Consider the following 20,570-nt stretch of genomic DNA (forward strand, 5'->3'; position numbering starts at 1 on the left):
TTTGCATCATTCAATGTATTGCTTGCATAATAGATCACATGAAAAAATTTATCTCATCGCAATGTTCCCACTATGCAGTCACTTGTGTCACACATTAGTTCAAAGGGTAAACTCTAACCTGGTGCAATTATTACTGGTACTGAAATCAACTTCTTTTTTAGAGTGTAGAAAGCCAAAAGACATTTTTCAGGGAAGTCGAAAGGAACATCTTTAACTAGCAGATTGCACAATAGTTTAGTGATCTTAGAGAAGTCCTTGATAAAGCGACAATAAAACCCGACGTGACCAAAGAAACCGCGAACACCCTTGATTGAGGTTGGTGGTAGTAATTTCTCAATAACTTGTATGTTTGCCTTATCCACTTTAATCTTTTAAGTTGAAATTTGATGCCGTAACACGATGTCCTCTTGTACAATGAAGTGACACTTTTTCCAGTCTAGTACCAAATTTGTCTCCTGACACCACTGTAAGACCAATTTTAAGTGCTCAAGACACTTATCAAACAAATTTCTTCGCTATATCAGAGAAGACGATCATCATGCAACTCTGAAATGTAGTGAGGACATTACATAGACCAAATGACATCCTACGATAAGGCAAGGTACCGTAGGGACAAGTAAATATAGTCTTCTTTTAATTTTTGAGCATGATCAAAATCAAATTATGATCGAAATATCCATCAAGAAAGAAATAATGGGAGTGACCTGCTAACCTCTCCAACATCTGATCAATAAATGGAAGGAGGACGTGATCCTTTCGAGTAGCAGTGTTGAATTATTGATAATCATTGCAAACTCTCTATCCCATAACAGTTCTAGTGGGGATTAGTTCATTCTTCTCATTTTGTACTACCGTGATACCCCTTTTTCGGCACAAACCTGAACAAGATAATCCATGTACTGTTTGAGATAGGATAGATGATCCTTGTATCTAAAAGCTTCAAAACTTTTGCTCTGATTACCTCGCTTATATTTGGATTGAGTCTCCTCTGGCTATCTATACTAGGTTGGTAATTATCCTCCATGAAAATTTTATGCATGCAGATTATAGGGTTGATTCCTCTGATGTCAGCAATAGACCATACAATAACTATTTTATTTTCTCTTAGTATCCTTAGCAATCTCTCTTCTTCAAGCTTACTGGTGGAATTTGAAATAATGACAAGCAATGTGGACGATTCTCCCAGATAGGCATAATGAAGGGAAGGTGGCAACTGCTTGAGCTCTAACTCAAGGAGTTTCTGAATTGATGGCAAAGGCTTTGTAGAACCCGTGCCTAACTTTTTAAAATGTGGTCTACGCCTACACAGAGGGTTAGTTTCAAGATTTCTTGATATATACCTCAATCTCATTAGAATCAGAATGAGTAAATTGAGAGTATACAATGCACGCCTTATATGGATCAGATGGATTATGGAACTAGAAGGTGTCATAAACTGCCTTGTCAATCACATCGATTTGGAAACAATTGTTTGACTCAGCTGGATATTTTATGGCCTTGAACACATTAAATGCAACAGGCTCTTCACCAAGCCTCAAAATCAGTTGACTGTTGGCACATCAATAAGGGCTTTACCAGTAGCTAAAAAATGGTCGACGCAAAATAAGTGCAATGTCCCTATCATTCTCCATGTCAAGAATGAGAAAGTCAGTTGGGAAGATGAATTTGTCCACTTTTACCAAGATATCTTCAATGACTCTTCTTGGGTATACGATAGACTGATCAACTAGCTATAAAGTGACTGTAGTTGCTTTAGCCTCCCCCAAGCCCAATTTCTTGAAAATAGATAATTGCAATTTTTGTCGATGGAAAGAGTTTGGTGTAGAACTTTTTAGCTAAGTCATTCCAGGTAGTGATATTGGTAATAGGCTGCAAGTCTAACCATTCAAGCACTCTATCCCATAGGGTATGTGGCAGTAATCGCAATCTAGTAACATCATCTGAAACTCTTTGATATTTAATGTATTGACACATCTACAAAAATTGGGAGACGTGTGTGTGGATTTTCATTGGTCCCACCATAAAATTGATGTTCATTCTGGAGGAAATGAATGACATTGGTCTTCAGTTGAAAGTTCAATTGTCAGAAAGGAAGATAAACAATGCTAAATTGGCTCTGAATAATTTGTGGAGTCATGAAGTCCCCAACTAGTATGATCCCTTCATCGACCACTATGTCTTCATTCACTTGAATAATTGGATTAGTTTGTGCATTGGCCATCTGTTGTTGTTGTGTTTCTCTCGCTTCTCTTTCTCTATGGTGAAAAGTTCTTTCGATTTCTGGATCAGTTGGTATCAGTTCTCCGTTCCTCAAATTTATCACAAAATGCTTGAACGAGAAAATAGAAGCACTAAAATAAATTGATAAAAAAATAGAATAAAAGAAAAAAGTTTGAATTAGTGCCAAGATAAATAAAACAAAATTAAAACACAATCTCCATTAACAACACCAAAAATTTGTTTACGAAATTATTTTTCGAATTAGAACCACCACAAATGTACAATTTGTTAACAAGTAATAAAGTGAATATTGAGTCCAAGTATCATTTCACAGAAATTGTACTAGTTTAAATTCAAATTGTCTTCGCCTTAACTGAAACTAGAGAAATTGATGATTTTTTTTTAAAATTAAATGGTCCCTAACTTTGATAATTAAAATGGAAGATCTAACTTAAATAAAATCGACTCAAGATTGAGATTAATGCTAGTTTGATTAAAATATGAAGATGAAAACATACTAGGATCCCAAATTACCTTTTATCAATCTCCTTTAACTCGAAATTTATAAATTTGACAACATGATTTAACTATGAAGATAAATATTTCTAATTTGTTTAACAATTTCTCTCTAGAAAAGAATTAAATCTATTTTTACATGTGACCTAATTATAATTCTATGATGAACGCGAACATATAAAAATGCATTAACGAATTTGTGAATACTTAAATATCATGTAAAGTATAGCAGTATATTTTTATCCACTGTCAAACTCTACGATAATTGACACAGAGTCTAAAATATTCATATAATTAGCAATCAAGCAATTATAGAGAAAAATAAATCTATGTCAATCATTCAATAATTGAAACGTGTTTTAACATAAAAAATAAATAAAATTCTAAAGTTAAAAGTTCATAATATAAGGTTCATCAAAAATCCTAACACTTAATAATTTTGTCTAGCATAATGTTGGAATTAAACAAAGTAAGGATCAAAGACATCACCAAAAATCGATTGAACGTGATTAATTCCTCAATTTTGTATTTGCTTTTTTGCCAGCTTCTCGAGTGTATATATATGTAATTTTGCAGCCAAATTTCGTCGCCTACCTCTCGGGTGTTTTTGTTATTCCTCTTCTTTTGTTTTCCATGTTCTATATATATATATATATAGTAGCCACTTTTCTTTTCCAAAAGATATTGTCAACTCTCTTTCCAAAATTTTGCAGCCGCCACCACGTGTGTTTGTATCTCCCCTTCTTTTATTTTCGGCCCGTTTGTGTTTGTGTTATATATATATATATATATATATATATATACACACACACTAGTTTTTTGCCCATGCAATGCATGGATTCTGTTGTTTTGAAGGTAATGTTAGCGTGTTCGATGTTAACAATTATTGAGAAATATGTATATTTGTATTCACTAGAATTGATGGGTAGATTAACATACATCCGTCTTAAAAGTTTTTCCTAAAAGCCACTTAAGTACTAAAACCTTCTCATTTGAAAGATCTCCATCTAATTTCATAACAAGAACATTCCTACTTTGCTTCTCTTCCCAAGTCAAAAGAGTTTAAAGTTCTTATTAATATCCATAATCAGAGAAAAAAAGGGCTCCTTTCACATGGGAGCTGTGATTGAGAACCAGGTTGAGGAATGAGGCAATGAAAGGCTAACAGCGCATTGTCTACTTTTCACTTTTATTCATTGAGATCTTAGAATATGTTTTTTAGAGTCTTGAATGCATGTACGTCTTCAGCAAAATGGAAATGGATTCATGCAAATGAAAGAAAATGACTCAAAGTTTATTATAGGCTGTACATTAGAAATATTAATCCAATAGTATAATTCATCAAGTAAATAAGCTCTAAATAAAGTAACATGGAAGTAGCACCTAGAACACAACAATATAAGTTCACGATTATGAAAAATGGTAAGACAAATGCAACCAATGTGAACACACGAATGTTTAAGAGCAAGTACATAAGCCCAACAACCATTACACTCATAACATATGTTTGATTTTCAAAGGTTGAGAGAAAAGAGTATAAAGTATCATGACCTATTTAAAAATAGGGAAAGATATCCTGTAAGGAAAAGTTTTACTACAGATTTTCTTCAAATGATCCTTATTGAGAGAGCACAATGATTCTATACCAATCATCTGTCATAAAATTGTAGAGGAAAATGAATTACAGTTACTTTCACAATTGCTCTATATATCTAAACCAAAAACATCAAGTTAACATAACAATGTACACAACAAAAATACTCAATGAACGCAATTATTGCATTGGGTTCTAAAAAAATGACAAAAAAAAGACATATAATAAACTTTCATTTTCTTTTCAATAAAACAAGTTTTAATTAATAGTTTTTAGCAAAAAATAAAAATAAAAATTCAATTAATATAACTAACTATTCACTTACAAGTCAAAATACTTAGCAAATAAGCAAAACACACACACACACACACACACACACACACACACACACACATATATATATATATATATATATATATATATGTATATCACTATTAAACCTTCAAAATACCCAAAACTGAAAAAGTCATAAATATAAAGAAATTTAATACAAGAAAATAAGGAAATGGAAAAACCTTAGCAATTCACTTGGTGTCCCTATACTGCATCATGTGCTACCAACTGGCCATCAACGTGCGTGAAAACAATCTCGATCAACATTCCTAATATCAATGCATGTTTTATTTCCCCATTCCCCCCTTTTGTGAAATAGAGCATAATGAATATAAGCTAAATGTAGATTCAAGAGTCACGTAAGAGAATCTTGAGATGTTATTTTATTTGCTATCATCAATACCATACATTTTACCTTCAAGTATCTAACAAACAGAAGCCACTTACAATTATAGTAGAATATATAATAACTATAGCTCTAAAATGCATTTTTCATACATTCTATTTATTTTGTAATAAGAAATTTCATCTTGCACAATAAAAATTGAATTCTGTGGAGCTTTTTTACCTTTGCATTGCAAGCGCCTTCAAAAGCCAGCTTTGCTAGAGAAAGATCCGACCACCATGGTCAACCAAAATTTGAGTGTACAAATTGAGAAAAAAAATTACGATAATATCCATCATAATTATTCTCATCACAGAAATTCAGTTTCATGTAGCCGTGCATTGTAGGAACCAATGTTATCTAGTCTTCACTACCAAAAGATGTGTCACTTAATTTCAGCTGCTTTCCAAAAGGTTTTCAACATATACTGATCATAGCACTGGAAAGGATGAAAAAATATTGACAGATCGTATTCGATAGAATTAATAACTTGAGGAGCTTTTGAAGATATTCTCAAAATCTTTGGAAAAACTTAATAAGGAGCTTGTCCTAGAAACTAAACTAATTTATTGTATATCTATTGTGCATGTGTTCTATATATATTGGGATAAACTGATTTTAAGAGTGCATGGTGTCCAAAAGACTGTTATAGTCTAGGAGGTAGCAAGGAAACAATATTATGGTAAACTTGACACCGTCAAAATTAGCAACGAATATAATTAAATATACCATTACTAGATATTTGCCGAAACAAGATACCTAAAATCATGTTTTAGAGGATTGGATGGGTATCTTAGCTCTCAACACAGGCCAAGTCCAATAGCAACCATAGAAATAATGCCATTGTCAAAGAATTTATCAAATTCAACTCAAAAAGCTTTCGTGTAGTCAAAGTAAACTTGTATAAGTTTTACATTAATAAAAATAAAATAAATCCAAATCTACAGATTTAAACAAAACCGACTCATCAAGATGTAAATAATTGTGTGATAATGAAAAAATAAAAATTCCTCCAAATATTAAATGGAAAATAGACTTAAATAACTATGCCATTCAATAGGGGAAGAGGATTGTAGCTCTTTCTTTCGAAGGGTGAGGAAAGGGAAAAATTGATCTTTATCACTCACAATAGTGCAAGTGAAAGCTTAGGTTCCAAATTAAGTTCATAGTCATTACTAAAAATAGAATAAGAAAATCAGAGAGCAGATAAGAAAAAAAATCAGATGTCCTCAAATCATAAGAGAATTCGTCATGAACCTGTAGAAATATTTTTAGCACACTTGGCATAGAACTTATTTGTTCTCAACAACTTTACTTTTTTCCAAATTTCAAAAGCACAAGACAGGAAGAAGAAAACCAGGTTATAGAGTTAAAAATTATAGTAACTTGAAATTGTTTTTGAGAATTAAAAAACTAACAGTGATATGACATTAACTTTCTTGATGTCAAATTAGATACCTCTATGGCAGTGCAGCTTCTGAAAACCTTTTCTTTGTAAACTTCCCATGAAAGCCATTCAGAAGACAAAAAAAAAAAAGAAAAAAAGAAAAGAAAAAAAAAAGGGGATTGTAGCAACCAATTTCAGCCACTTACAGAGGCAGGGAAATACAAACATCATCCCCAACATTACTACCACATTCATGGAAGGACATTACAACCTGATTCCAATTAAAACTTTATGAGTTTTAATAAAATTCTAAGAGTCAGGCATATAAGAAACATCTGTTACTTCTTACATATTAAAATCATTAATCTATTTATGTTTTACGAAAAGATTGTCAACTTTTGAAATATGTCAGCCATCGTAATCCTAATGAATATGATAAGATTCAGTAAGTACTTGTATTTACACTTTTAAAACATGGAAAAGATAATGTGTTATAGAACAAAAGCAACAGAATTGAAGACATGGCATCGACAAAGTAATACCGTATAAAACTTTTATTGCCCTTTTTTCTTTTCCACTCCAATTGTCCTTCTGTGGAGCATGCACATATACTATACCCTATTAGCAATCTTCCATAATACTATTAATGTTAATTGATTTCAAGACTTTTAGTCGTTTTGCTAAAACGTCAGGATCAACAAGCTCACACTACATATTGACAACACCTACCTGCGACCAAATAGATTGGGAGTGCCTTAGCTATATTTAGAATTAAGAGACAAAAATTTCCCACCATTAATTTGTGACATACATTAAATTCATTTCTTCTCAATCTTTTTCTTATTATTTTTTTAGTTTTTTGTACAAAGCACAAATGACTTCTAGAAATTTTATTTGATTCAAAGAAAAAATTTGTACTCAGTTTTTTTATACAGCCACGATTCTTCAAGCTACTATACTTAAATCAAGTGTGCTACTATATAATTTATTTTACAATTTTATTTTGACACTCACCAAAGGAGGTGAGAACAACAGTTTTATATTTAACCGAACTCACAAGCATAAGAAAGCAACCAAAAATACATCTTTAAGAACATAAGCATAATTGCTACACTATCTAGGTAAGTGGGCAAAAAACATGCTTTATTCAAACTTGAAAAAATATACAAAAATGCAAAGGACAAGCTATGCAAACCATGACCTATTACTGATTAAGGTAATTAAGAAGATAACATACCAGGTCACTGTTAAACTTTTTGTGATCAAGAACCATGATTGCAACTATTTCATTAAAAGGAATGAGAGAGCTCTATACACATCCACACTATGACCGTTGGTGAAGTCTTGTGTAGACATGCATGCATGTTACGTATCTATGAATGAAAGAATTTCGTTGTAGACAACATTTCTTGTACTTGTTTTGTGTACATTTTCTGTGTTTAATGGTTTAAGTAGAACTTTTATAAACTTACTTATTTTTGCTCTTGATAATGCTATATAAAGTTGACATGATAGAAAATTGGCTCAGGAAGATACAAATCGACAAAATCAAGTGTTTGACCCTGTGCTTTGTTTATCGTCATTGCAAAGCACGGCCTAATTGGAAATTCAGTCTTCAAAATTGAATTGAGTTTCAATCACTTTTAAGAGGTATAAAAGGAATCCTAGGCAAGAAAACATATTTTCCACAATACTCGCTTGTTGTGAATTTAGCAAGAATTACGTTCTTCTTAAATTTTCGACAAGTAAGACGTGTCATATTGCATAACCCTTCGGAGGGATTGATATTTCGTAATAACATCATAGGACAGTTTACCTTGAGGTTTAACTCATGTGGCGGAATACCATTTGAGGTCAAACTATTTAAAAAAACTTCTTGAAAGCTCTGTTCTGATTTATCAATAGCTTCATCGAAATTATAGTATGTGAAAATCTCAACAGGAATCTGTATGAGTAAAATTCTGTTAATATGATCAACACATTCATTTGTAGGCGTAAGAATAACTCGATCTACCATCGCATGAAGATTATCGGCATATGCTTCTATATCTAGAAAAACATGATGTATCAAATTTTTTAAAGATGTAATTTCATCCTCAAATGATAGAACTGTATCGTTTGGAAGTTTAATGCATCTGCAATTATGTTCTGGCTTTGTTTCATCTCCAATTCTTAGCAAGTAATCATAAAATGTGGGATCCAGATTCACCCTCATATTCTCGACCAATGGTAGATGCAAATACAAAAGCCATAAGTTTGAGAAAACTAAGCTAGCTTTCATTATGTCTTCCTTTTTTCCTTTTGGTACTACCGGTAGAATTTGTCGAAAATCTCCTCTGAGAACTACTACTTTCCCACCAAAAAGAAAATTACAATCAGTAATATCTCTGAACATTCTATCTACAGTTTCAACAGCACAACGATTTACCATTGGTGCTTCATCCCAAATGATCAATCTAGACATTTTCAACAAACTTCCTAAAGCTGATTACTTGCTAACAGAACAACTTATGTCACCAATCGTTTCCAAAAGGATTTTAAATCTTGAATGAGTTGTTCGACCTCCGGGTAAAAGAGATGCAACTACTCCATATGATGCAGTTGCCAAAACAATTAGATTTTGTGACCTTACACCAATTAGGAGTGCTTTATATAAAAAAGTTTTTCCTATCCCACCTGGACCATCAATGAAGAAAGCGCTGCTTGACTCTGATTTGACTTTTTCCATAATTCTATCGTACGCAAATTGTTGTTCGTTATTTAATGTTGCAGTAAAAGCAAGGTCCCCCGTAATGTCCAAATTAGTTATCTCCTCTTCAACCATTCTTCTCAATCTTCAGTCTCATCTATATTTACATTGAATGACACCATCAAATAGTCATTTATATTTTTACCCAACTATTCCAAAATAGAACTAATGTCTTATAAAGCCCTTAGCTCAGCAATCTCCATAGGTATGTTTTGATGTACATAATCGTCAACCATATAAACTTTAAACTTATCCCACAATGACTTTGGATGGTTATGATTGAAATGCATAAGAACTGTAGCAAAGAGACGTCTTAAAGAAGCAAGCATTTCGTAAGCAATAGCTTCACACATACATTCTTCACAATGATCATCTCCACTTAATAAACCATGTAAAAGTGCTGTTTCACGATATGTAGCAACAATTATCCCGTTTGAAGTTCGTAAATCATCAAATGATACTGGCCCTCTAATATGATTAACAAGAATGCGGAAGAAATATCGTTCTCCTTCAGATGGATTAACTGTGACAATTCGTCCTATAACAATTTATTTTTTCCTAGGAGTCCATTTTTTGGTATTTGCATTGCAAATAAAATGACTTGGAAAATCTCGATACAAAAGTATACGAGCAAACTCGTTTATTTCATTCATTCGAAAAAATTTAGTCAACATAGTTCTTTTCGTACTTTTTTTCAATAACAGTAGATAAATCATCGTGGTCAGCGTATGTTATTTGTTGATGATCTTCAATATGAAGTTGTAAAGAATAAACAGACGGATAAATATTTGACAGATTAAAAGAAAAAATTCTCCATACAGCTTTAGGTGGAGATATCCATCTAGCAGATTAATAAGCAAAAATTTCATCAATTTCCTTGTTCATTTCTTTTATGTTAACAGAAAAATAAATACGATCATGTCCTTTGTACACATATTTATACAAATATTTTACAGCTTAAATAGAAGAGCATACTTCAACATTAATGTGGCAGTCAAATTTTGCACTTAAATAAGGATTGTATGGTACGACCCATCGATTGTCTAACATTTGGCTTCTAATTTTAACAGAAATACCATCATTACGTCGCCTATACAATGGGTATGAGTTATCACCAAATACAGTAAAATTACTATAATCCTTTGGATATTTATTTTTACAACCTTTATTTATCTCAACACATACATTTTTAGGATTCAGGTTTACCACAAGGGCCATGCATATTGTGTTTAACAATAACAGAATGAAGATGAGGGTGTTTTTCTTTGTCAGGAATTTCGCAGAACACTATCTTATCAACATCTTTAGCACAACAAATTTTGTGCCCACTATTAAAAATCAATAATAGATGTGCATGAGGAAGTCCTCTTTTGTGAAATTCAATCATATATATATGAGCAACAACAGGGCCTAATACATTTTCCTTATATAATCATTTTTCAACTCTTCTAGTTTTGCTCTAAAGATACGTGTGATTAGATCTGGTCGATTTTGAACTTCATCATTGTGTCTTAGCTCTTGCAAAATCTCAGGCCAATTTGGATTACATGTTATGGTAAAAAATACATCCGATTTTTCATAATACTGTAAATAGCCATCGTATCCATGTATCTCCTTAGCAGATCTCTAGGGCTACACATAAATAATTGTGGTAAAACAAACTTTCTTCCGATTTTGTATCCTTTTGTTTCTCCATTTTGAACACTATCTATAATGCCATGATAAAGTTCAGCACGAATTTTTTCTGATTATTACGAAAGTAATCTAATCCAGCAATTTCAATCTTAACATATATATTTACAACATATAGTTGAAATAGTCTACCACTGTGAAGTAACACAAACTTACCTGGAAGCCTGATTTGTAATTTGTTTGAGTAGTATTCTCGGCAAGAAACTTGAGACCATTTCTTTCTTCCATTAAGCACTACATGATGTAACGAAGATCAACTTTCAGAATTCATTTCCAAAATTTACAACGCAGAAGTCATAACATCTAGTAAAAGGTATATTCGCTAACCTACATCCTCTTTTTCAAAAATTTCAATTGCAGAAGTAATTATTGAAGGAAAAACAACAGAGTCGGCAAATAGTGGGGCTGAAAGTATGTGCTTCTATATCTCTCAATACCTTCATACCAACTAGATTCTCCATATGGAAAAATTAGACGATACTATAAAGGATTATAACAACCATAATAATAATGAACCTTATGTGAGTCACCGGAATGACCATATATTGTAATATCACGGATGCGAATATTTGCATTTTCATCATCTTCGACCCATACAATGGCTAGTTGAGACGCTGTAGGAGTATTGAAGACTCTTTGATCAACTCCTGGATCTCATCTTATCTGTATTCGATGATCGTACAAGTTAGTCATATCACTTAAAGACATAAAGAATCTACTATATGGATTTACTTTAGGGATTTCAATTAAAACAATCAAAGTAGATTCAATAAAGTTCTCTAAAATTTTCATACGATTTTGAATCTCATTATCTGTATCATAAAAATATAACTGCATATAAGAAGGTGCATTGTTCTTTGGCACAAGTTGATTTACATAGTGATACACTTTTCCCTGAACCCTAAATGTGTAAATACCTCTATATGCTTCCAAAAGTTCTTTGTCATACTTTACTCCAAACGAAGTGAACGCAAAATGGTTATTATATCCTCTTACAATTTTTTTGAATTCCATACATGTAGGTTCTGTAGAAGTAAATAGATCGTATAGTTCAGTTGGTGATTCAGGCGTAAAAAGTTTAAATTTTCCATCAGAACAACAAAAACTTTAACTTTCTCTATAAAATTTTTGTGCACCACAATATTTACAGTTGATACATTTTGGTAATACATATGCAGTATTTGGTATATTTAATGATTAGAACTTCCTTCTAATTCAGAATTGAAAATATATGTCGTTTGTTAGTTTGAAATAGAAGCTTCAGAAGGATGATGTATTGTAGATTCATGAATTTGGGCAATACCCGAAATATTATGCTCAGATAACATAGCATCAGTTATCCTCCACTGACGATCAATGCGGCCAATTTTAACTCAATTTTGCCAATCCCTTTCTCTTCGATTTCGTTGTTGGCGAATGAAAGCATCATATGACTCTTTTGTACTTTCGAAAATAGTTTGAGAGTTAACTAAATCAGGCTCTCCACTAACACATGTTTCAAAAATATCCATCAAAGCAATAGGATAAATTGTGGAACAATAGGAGCCCAAGTTTAGCAACACGAACTAAAAATACTGAAAGAAAAAAAAAATATTACCACATATGTTAGAAAGCAATTGCAGTCATTCTTAAGGATAAATGTTCTTAATGACTAAGAGTAAATCTTCAATGAAATAAAAGAAAGCAGAAAACAAATCATTATAATCTATTAACACAGATGACTAATTTTTTTAACAAATCACTAAATCATAAAAAGAAAAAGAAAAATGACAAATGTTATAATTTACATTTTAATTAACCTCTTACTTCCGTGTGAATTTTCTTTTTCTTTTTTTTTTATAAAACTTTTAGAAAAGTTGAACAAAGACAAAAGGAAAACAATTAATCACTCTCTTAAAACTTCAAACAATTTTTTTTTTTTTAGAAAAACACAAAGATTCAACAGTATAATCACAATACTATAACTTCTCTACCAACAACCTCTTCGATTTTATTCAAATTTATTTCACCATATTAGGTAAAAAATAATAATAATAAAAATAAAGAAATCCTTCAGAGGCATGTTCTAACATGTCAACATAAAAATATCAATATTTCCTAGTTGAGATGCACATCTCTATATGGAAATGTAGAGAATAATCATAATAAAATAGACTTTGTAGTTACATATACCACCAAGCAGAGACAGTGAGCTAAATAGAATATTTAAATTTTAGAAAAAAAAAAGTTGTTAAAAGATAAAGGGCACATTAGGGATTCCTTCTCGTATTATATTCAATTCATAGAAGGAGAACTCATAAGTTGGTGCACGTCGAAGAATTAGTTATTATAGAAACTTGAAAACAAAATGCATGAGAATGTTTCATATCAGTAAATCTTAGTGAATCCCTACAGTGCAAAATTAGTTATTACAAAACCTTGAGACCAAATGCAAGAGAATTTTTGAAAAAGAATAAATTATTAACTAGTACAACCAAAAGTCAAACTAAATCCCCTAATAGGATCAACTTTAAAAAATGGTACATTTCTCTCTATGGAATAATTCAGAACATAGTGCAAACATCTATGTAAAGGATTAATTTATAAGCACAAAGTAAATAACAATAACAGGATTTCTATGGCAATCATTGTCACGAACTGTCCTAATGAAATGAACAACATTAGATAGAAATATTTAGACAATATAAATCAAAGCATGAGAGTACATATGGACCATATTATTCTTCGCGAGGTAAATATTCAAATAATATACCAATTGAAAAAGTGAATTGTATACTTCAGTTGGCAAAGTAAAGTCAACAAAGAACAGATGGTCAATAAAGAGACAGAAAGGAGTATTAACATTATCAAAAGCACTTTTGATTGTATATCCAAGTCAATGAATTGCCTTCCTAGATAAATACTAACTTAAACATATGACCAAGTTTTAACCAAGAAAATAATGTGGACATGGTCAAACAAAAAGATTTGGAAGCAGATAATCTAAGCACATCATATACTGGAGCCAAGCAGCAAAGGAAGACTACGGAAAAATTAAACATATTTTACTTATTTTTTTTAAATATCAGAAGAAAACTGCTTAACAAAATTAAAAAAAAAAAAGGATTGTAATTGAAACTATGAAAAGAAGATGATTTTTTTGTACACCGTTGGAAATCAATTAAAGTAAATTGTAGCCACTACTTAAATCAAGCTAAAAATTATGCAACCAGCATGACTAAATTTAGTTAAATTCTAAATTCTACTCTAGATTTGTCGAATTTATCTAAGATTTACCTGATCGGTAATAGAATGAAACCAACTTACCGAAATTCTCATACTATAGCAATGATCTCAAACTCATGCAACTTATGACGGAAATCTCATATAAATGATCTAAAAATGCAAAATAATAATAATATAAAAGTAGACATGCTATTCATACGCAAGAACAACAGAAATATGACTTGAACTAACTAAACCCATAAAAATTCAACAATGCTATGATACAAACTGACTCCACCATGAATTTCATCATCAATTATAGGTAAATTTGATATTAGAAAGCATTAATTAAATAGAGAAATAACAAACCGAACCCAAATGATATAGAAAAATTGTTGCGACGATTAAATGGCTCTGAGATATTCGTTTACACCAGTTGGCAGAAAAATAGTAGCATAAATAAATTTATGGGGGGCAAAAAACTCCATTACAGTACTAATTTGAAACCCCTATGAAAGTGCAAAATAAAAATTTGTATTTAATCTAAAAACCAAAGACAGAGAGAAAGTGTGCATGTGTTTTAATTTCACGTTGCCCTAAAATCTGATCCATGTTCCTATCCATAATAAATATTTACCAATTATGTATTATGAGATAGAAATTATTAGAGGGGGTCGTTTATATCTGCTAAATTTATCTGTCTTAATCCAAAGTTGAAACTAATTGATGCAATTCATATATCTCTATTTCCCTATGAAAGTGCATAATAAATATTTACCAATTATTAGGATTTATGTTGTATTGATTATTCTTTAGACAAAAGGACTAATATGAAAAGTTGTGAAAGTCAAAGAGTCAGTTGAAATATTGTATAGATAAAATAGGTATCTTAGAGGTTCGAATTTAAAACAAAGAAAAAAGAACCGCTAGATTTACGCTAGCCTATCACTCATCTAATGCTCGAGCTAAAAAACAATAACCTTGTCATCCAACTGTGGCTAAGCTATCGCTCGAGCGACACACCCGTCGCTCGCCTGTCGTTAGTCGACGCTAGAGCGACGGTGTTATACGAAAAATCCTAGTTCTCATTTTTCAAGAGTTTTATGCGGCCTATACTACCTGAATGCCTTCTACTATAAATACCCAAACCCTAACACATTTTGTAGGGTGGTTGTTTATTATAATTATCCTAAATTTTATCCTTCAAAAATTTAAGAACACATCCAAGCCTTTGATTTATCATTGATTCTTGAATTCAAACAACCACATATTTGGGAAAAATATCAACTTCATATAATCTAAAACACCTACTTCCTATACACTTACAAGAAATTACTTTCTTAATAGCTTTGAGAGATTGTTGAAGATTTAGGGAGGTCGGGCCAGAAGCACATGAAGAATACAAGAACAAGGTGTTCTTGGTGATCTGCACGAGATACATAATTCCAGAAGATTAGGAATAGATATGAGTGAAGCATGTTCCAACAAGTCTTGGATATTGCAGGAAGTAAATTAGCAAGTCTAGTGAAATTTTCTACACTGGATCGTATTGTACGTTCATCATTGTCTATAATGGAGGTTATTAACTTGCTTCCGGAGTTTTTACCTAGTTGGATTTCTCCGTTATCAATTCTTATGTCATTTATTGCTTTTATATTACAAACTATGGTAGTTTCAACGTAGGATAATTTGACTTGTATGATTAACAATTTATAAATAATTAAAAAGTGACTTGTTACTTTTAATTGTATAATTCCACACGTTGGGTCAAAATTAATTGGCTTAATAGATTCTTCAAGTCGAAATAGAACCTTCAAATGGTATCATAACTTTTCAAAGATGAAATCCATATTAATTTCTATCATGAAAATAATACGAAAATGACAATATGCATAGTGCAACATGCTTTATTTCTTGTCCACAGGATAAAACTTTCACTGGTAGGAGAACAATTTCATAAAGTGCAAACTCTAGATTGTAAACTAAAATGACAAGACTTTAAAAGCTCTTAATAAAACAAGACAAATTACGCTCTAATCTAACTTTATGAATATTAATATTTATAACATGTTCTGTCAATAACGTGCTCAAAAAACTTTATTTTAGTTATGTGATTTGACACATAGAATTTTCATAATTGGACATTGATAAAACTTGAATGGAGATTGACCCTGAAATAGTATATCCACTATAGAACTACTAGTTACTTTTATAATACGAAAATGACAATCATTATAAACATATAGCCTTGTTTGAGCCCTATTTTTTTGAAAAAATACATTTTTAAACAGTATTTTGACATCATTTCAACCACACATTTTTCAATAAAATAATATTACACAAAAATCTAAAACTTTTTTTTATTTTTTAACCACACATTTCAGATCATTACACTATTCAAAAATATATTTTCTTGGCAAAAATAAGGCTCAAACAAGGGCATAGTCAATATATCATTTCGTTGAAGTCAATATCCATTTAAATGTGTGTTTATTTGCCTTGAGTAATTATCCAAAAAGTTTTTTTATTTATTTATTTTACACATGGGCAGGAAAAATCATTGTGCTAAAGGTAAAAAGTATGTCGAATTATAGGATATTTCTAATCCTTATGTGATTCGTATTCAAGTATATACTCAAGGGTTGATGCAGTGCATACACTTTTAAAATAGACTCTCAATTCATTAAATAGGGAAGATCACTCAAATTTGTTGATTCATTGTTATTGATATCAAAAAATGCGTCAACAGAATCTCAACCACCTCCTTCCATGTAGTCGTCACATGCGCATTTAAATGCCCGTAATAGTGCAAACAATCACCAAACCTCAAATAATGTGTCAACAGAATTATCTCCACCTCCCATCAATGTAGCCATCACCTATACACACGAACACCCCTATTAGTAGGCAAAGGTTGATAATGGAGAAAAAGGTCTAACAATCATTTGCACTCCAATGGTCAAATTAACTGTTGAACAAGAGAGAAAGAGATAGTGTAAATGAGGGAGAGGTAATTTGGCTAGAGTTAAAAGTAACATACCTTATTGTGAAATGAAAATCACATATATATGGGAGAATGCAAATGGGACATGTGGGTTAGTGGGTCCAACCCAAGCCCAAGATGAAGTTTCGTGATTTAATAGGCCCAATTCATATTAAGAGGGTGTTTGACAACAATTTTCATGGAAAAATGAATTTTAGAATAGTAAATTGATGGAGAATATGTGGATGAAAAATAAAGAAAATTTTTTAATTTACTTATAATATTATTTTAATGAAAAATGTGTGATTGAAAAGAAGAGAGAAAAATACATTTAAAATGGGAATCAAATGGGGCCTAAATGTCCAATGCCAAGTCAGTATAAAAGGGGAACCCCTCCGTCGGTGTATGCCACATAATTTATAGGTGTAACAATAGTTTCTCAAATTTGAGTCTTATATTCATCTGTGGGTCAGATTTTAAAATACAAGCTGTCAAGTAGACAATGTCTTATATATAGCCTCAGATATTTGAGCAGCTTCATTAAGCGAGGGCCTACAAATTGCCTCAAAAATGTAAGTCGTTCTAATATATGAGGATTTATTAACTACTTCGAAGATATCTATGCGAGCCTGAATAAGCGAGGTCACATATAATTTGACAAAATTTCAATACCATCTTCTCTATAATATGGACTAAACTAACCTATAATATAGTACAATATCTCCATTGCACATATATAAAAATATATTAGGGTCCATTTGACCCCTCCAAATACTAATAACAATAACATGAACAATATCAAATTAAAAATCTCCAAGATGGAATATGCAAAGAGCCTATCATATATTATAGAACATGATATGTTATCGATAATGAAATGAAAATATAGATAACCTGGCTTAAATACTGGCTGTAATGAAAATAGGCTCATGACATGCAAGCATCACATGTACACTCGAATACCCCAGTATGACGCAAATGCCACTGGTTGAAAAAAGTTTACCGACCTTTTGTACTCTGACGGTCAAATCAATGGCTAAAAGAAAGTTAAAGAGTGTACGAGAAGGGAAATGGAGTTTGGTTAGGGTTTTAATGAAAAACTACCTTATGTGAAATGGATTCACATATATATAGAAAAACCGATATGGGTCTAGTGGGCTAGTCGGTTGACTCAAACTTAGAACCAAAAATATGTTGCTTGATTTATTAGGCCCAATCTAGTTAAATGATGAATGTCAAGTTGGTATATACGGGACTCTCTCCATCAACGTATGCCACATAATTTATAGGGTCTTGCATATACCGGCTTGGCATTGATCATTTAATATGAAGTGCAAACGATCGAGCGACCTTTTCTTGATCAACATCATTTACCTTCTAACAGGGTGTTCAAGTACGTAAGTGACGGTTATGTGAAAGGGAAGTTACAAAGATTCCATTGACGCATTTTTTGAGGTCACACAGTTGTCAAACTTATTTCAATTCCAAAAGTTCAAATAGAAGCAATATCGAGTTTGAGGTGCCCAATGTGGGTCGAGTTCAAACCCAACATAACCCTTAGCACATTATTGGATTTTGATACCCAATAAATTTCGGTGATGATTTAAAATAGTTGTTGGATAATTTATCAACATTATGGATTTGGCTCGACTCGAATACGACCTACACTTTTGGAAGGCCCAAGTTGGGGTTGTTTTGCTGTCGATGGACATGTGAGTCTTGGCCCAATTGTTATTAAGTTTGCCTTGGTTTTTAAGTAGCCCATTTACCTATTTTTGGCCCAAGTAAGTGACCTAATACCCATTATATATACATCTCCTCCCACCAGCTATTTATTGTGATAATTGGATCTGTGTGGAAGAGAGGGCCAAAAGTAAAGAAGGCAATCGACTTGATATTTGTTGGAGTGAAACCCACATTGTTGCCTCTTTTCCTTCCGATTGCCACCACCATCCATTCCTCTTTGTGGGTTGTGAGAGTTCTTGGAGCCGCCAAAGTGAAAGTTAAAGGTTTTGGTCAAGCCGAGGTAAAGTAGTGTTCATTTGGTAGTTTTTTTTAGCCCGAAATCGAGATTTCTCTAGAGATTTTCGCGACAAATGGTATCAGAGCTTGTGTTGTTGAGAAATCTTTGATTTTTGGAGGCAAAAACCGAGTGGAAACTGGCCAGAATCGAATCTGAAAATTGTCAAAATTCTAGACACAACTGTTAAAAATTAGAAATTGTTTTTACGTTTTTCAGCCAAACCATAGAACAGTTGGAGAAACGGTGACCACTGGCATGATGTCCAGACCGAGGAGAAGCTGTAGGTAGGGTGCGTGGTGGCTATCGCCAACGCGTGGGACATCGGCACCGATGTATGGAGGTGCGTGGAGAGGAATTGGCTGGTGACTTCTTTAGACAGTTTCTTCAGGCAATGAGGTGGACCATGCGGTATTGTCAGATTTCAATTTTGAACAATACAGTGAAAGTTGGACGATTTTGCCCTTGGACATTCGGGTACCGGGTATTGTTTTTGTGTTGCTACAATTGCTGGTGACTTTAAGATAAATAGTGACTATCCTAAAGTGGTGAATTCACATCTCTCAATATTTACGGACCTTCAGACGTGGTTCGTTTGATATCATGTTCTTTGTCTTTTATCATTACAATTAAAATTATTGTATAGGGTATTAATTTATCTTTCACATTAAATTCATCGTGTGGGGTGACGTTAGGTTTGGGGTTATTGTGAAGGGGTTACCATTGCTTGTTCCTAGACTTAGGAATTATTTGCCTTAAATTCTTTGTGAATTTGTTCTCAATCTTTTCTATATTGTTAGAATTGCATGTGATCTTCAGAAAGTTTATTTGATCATTCTATATGAATTATGTTTATACTTTGGTTCTATGTTAATCAGTGGTTCTGTGTAAACGTGTTCTCTAAAAAGATCTGTATGTGTTATCCTCTAATATATTTTCATTGCATGATTCTTTGCTCTTAATTGTTTACTGTGATTATCTGATTCTACTTAGGTGTTCTTGACTTTAGTCCCGGTGAGTACATAGAGTAGGTATGATAAGTGTTTCAAGCTGAAAACACGAGGTAGGGTCTGTGATCCAATTTTATTAGTTACCTTGATTGTGCAAGTATAAACTTTGTGTTTCATGGCCTGCAGATTTATTAGACATCAATGTGGAGATTTGTTGGGTTTTGATACCCAATAAATTCGGACGATAATTTAAAACAGTTGTATGATAATTTATCGATATCATGAACTTGGCTTGACTCGAATACGATCGACACTTTTATAAGGCCCAAGTTGGGGTTGGTTTTGTTGTTGATGGATATGTGAATCTTGGCCCAATTGTTATTAAGTTTGCTTTGGTTCTTAAGTAGCCCATTTATATATTGTTGGCCCAATTAAGTAACCTAATACGCATTATATATCCATCTCCTCCCAACAGCTGTTTATGGTGGTGAGTGCGTGTGTGTGGAAGAGAGGGCCGAAAGTAAAGGGGACAGCTGG

At 32.3% G+C, this 20,570-nt stretch overlaps 1 protein-coding gene across 1 annotated transcript; it reads right to left on the minus strand.

The window, feature by feature from the left end:
* Positions 1-1,418: 1,418 nt before the first annotated feature.
* LOC111369069 lies at positions 1,419-8,899 on the minus strand. The gene is made up of 3 exons (XM_022990555.1): positions 8,252-8,899; positions 6,642-6,706; positions 1,419-1,548 (listed from the first exon to the last, which is right to left on the minus strand). The coding sequence occupies exons 1-3, from the start codon at positions 8,897-8,899 to the stop codon at positions 1,419-1,421; spliced, it is 843 nt and encodes a 280-aa protein (XP_022846323.1).
* Between the last annotated feature and the right edge of the window lie 11,671 nt (positions 8,900-20,570).

This window comes from Olea europaea, chromosome 20 (genome assembly GCF_002742605.1).
Source record: "Olea europaea var. sylvestris chromosome 20, O_europaea_v1, whole genome shotgun sequence".
Classification (NCBI taxonomy): Eukaryota; Viridiplantae; Streptophyta; class Magnoliopsida; order Lamiales; family Oleaceae; genus Olea; species Olea europaea.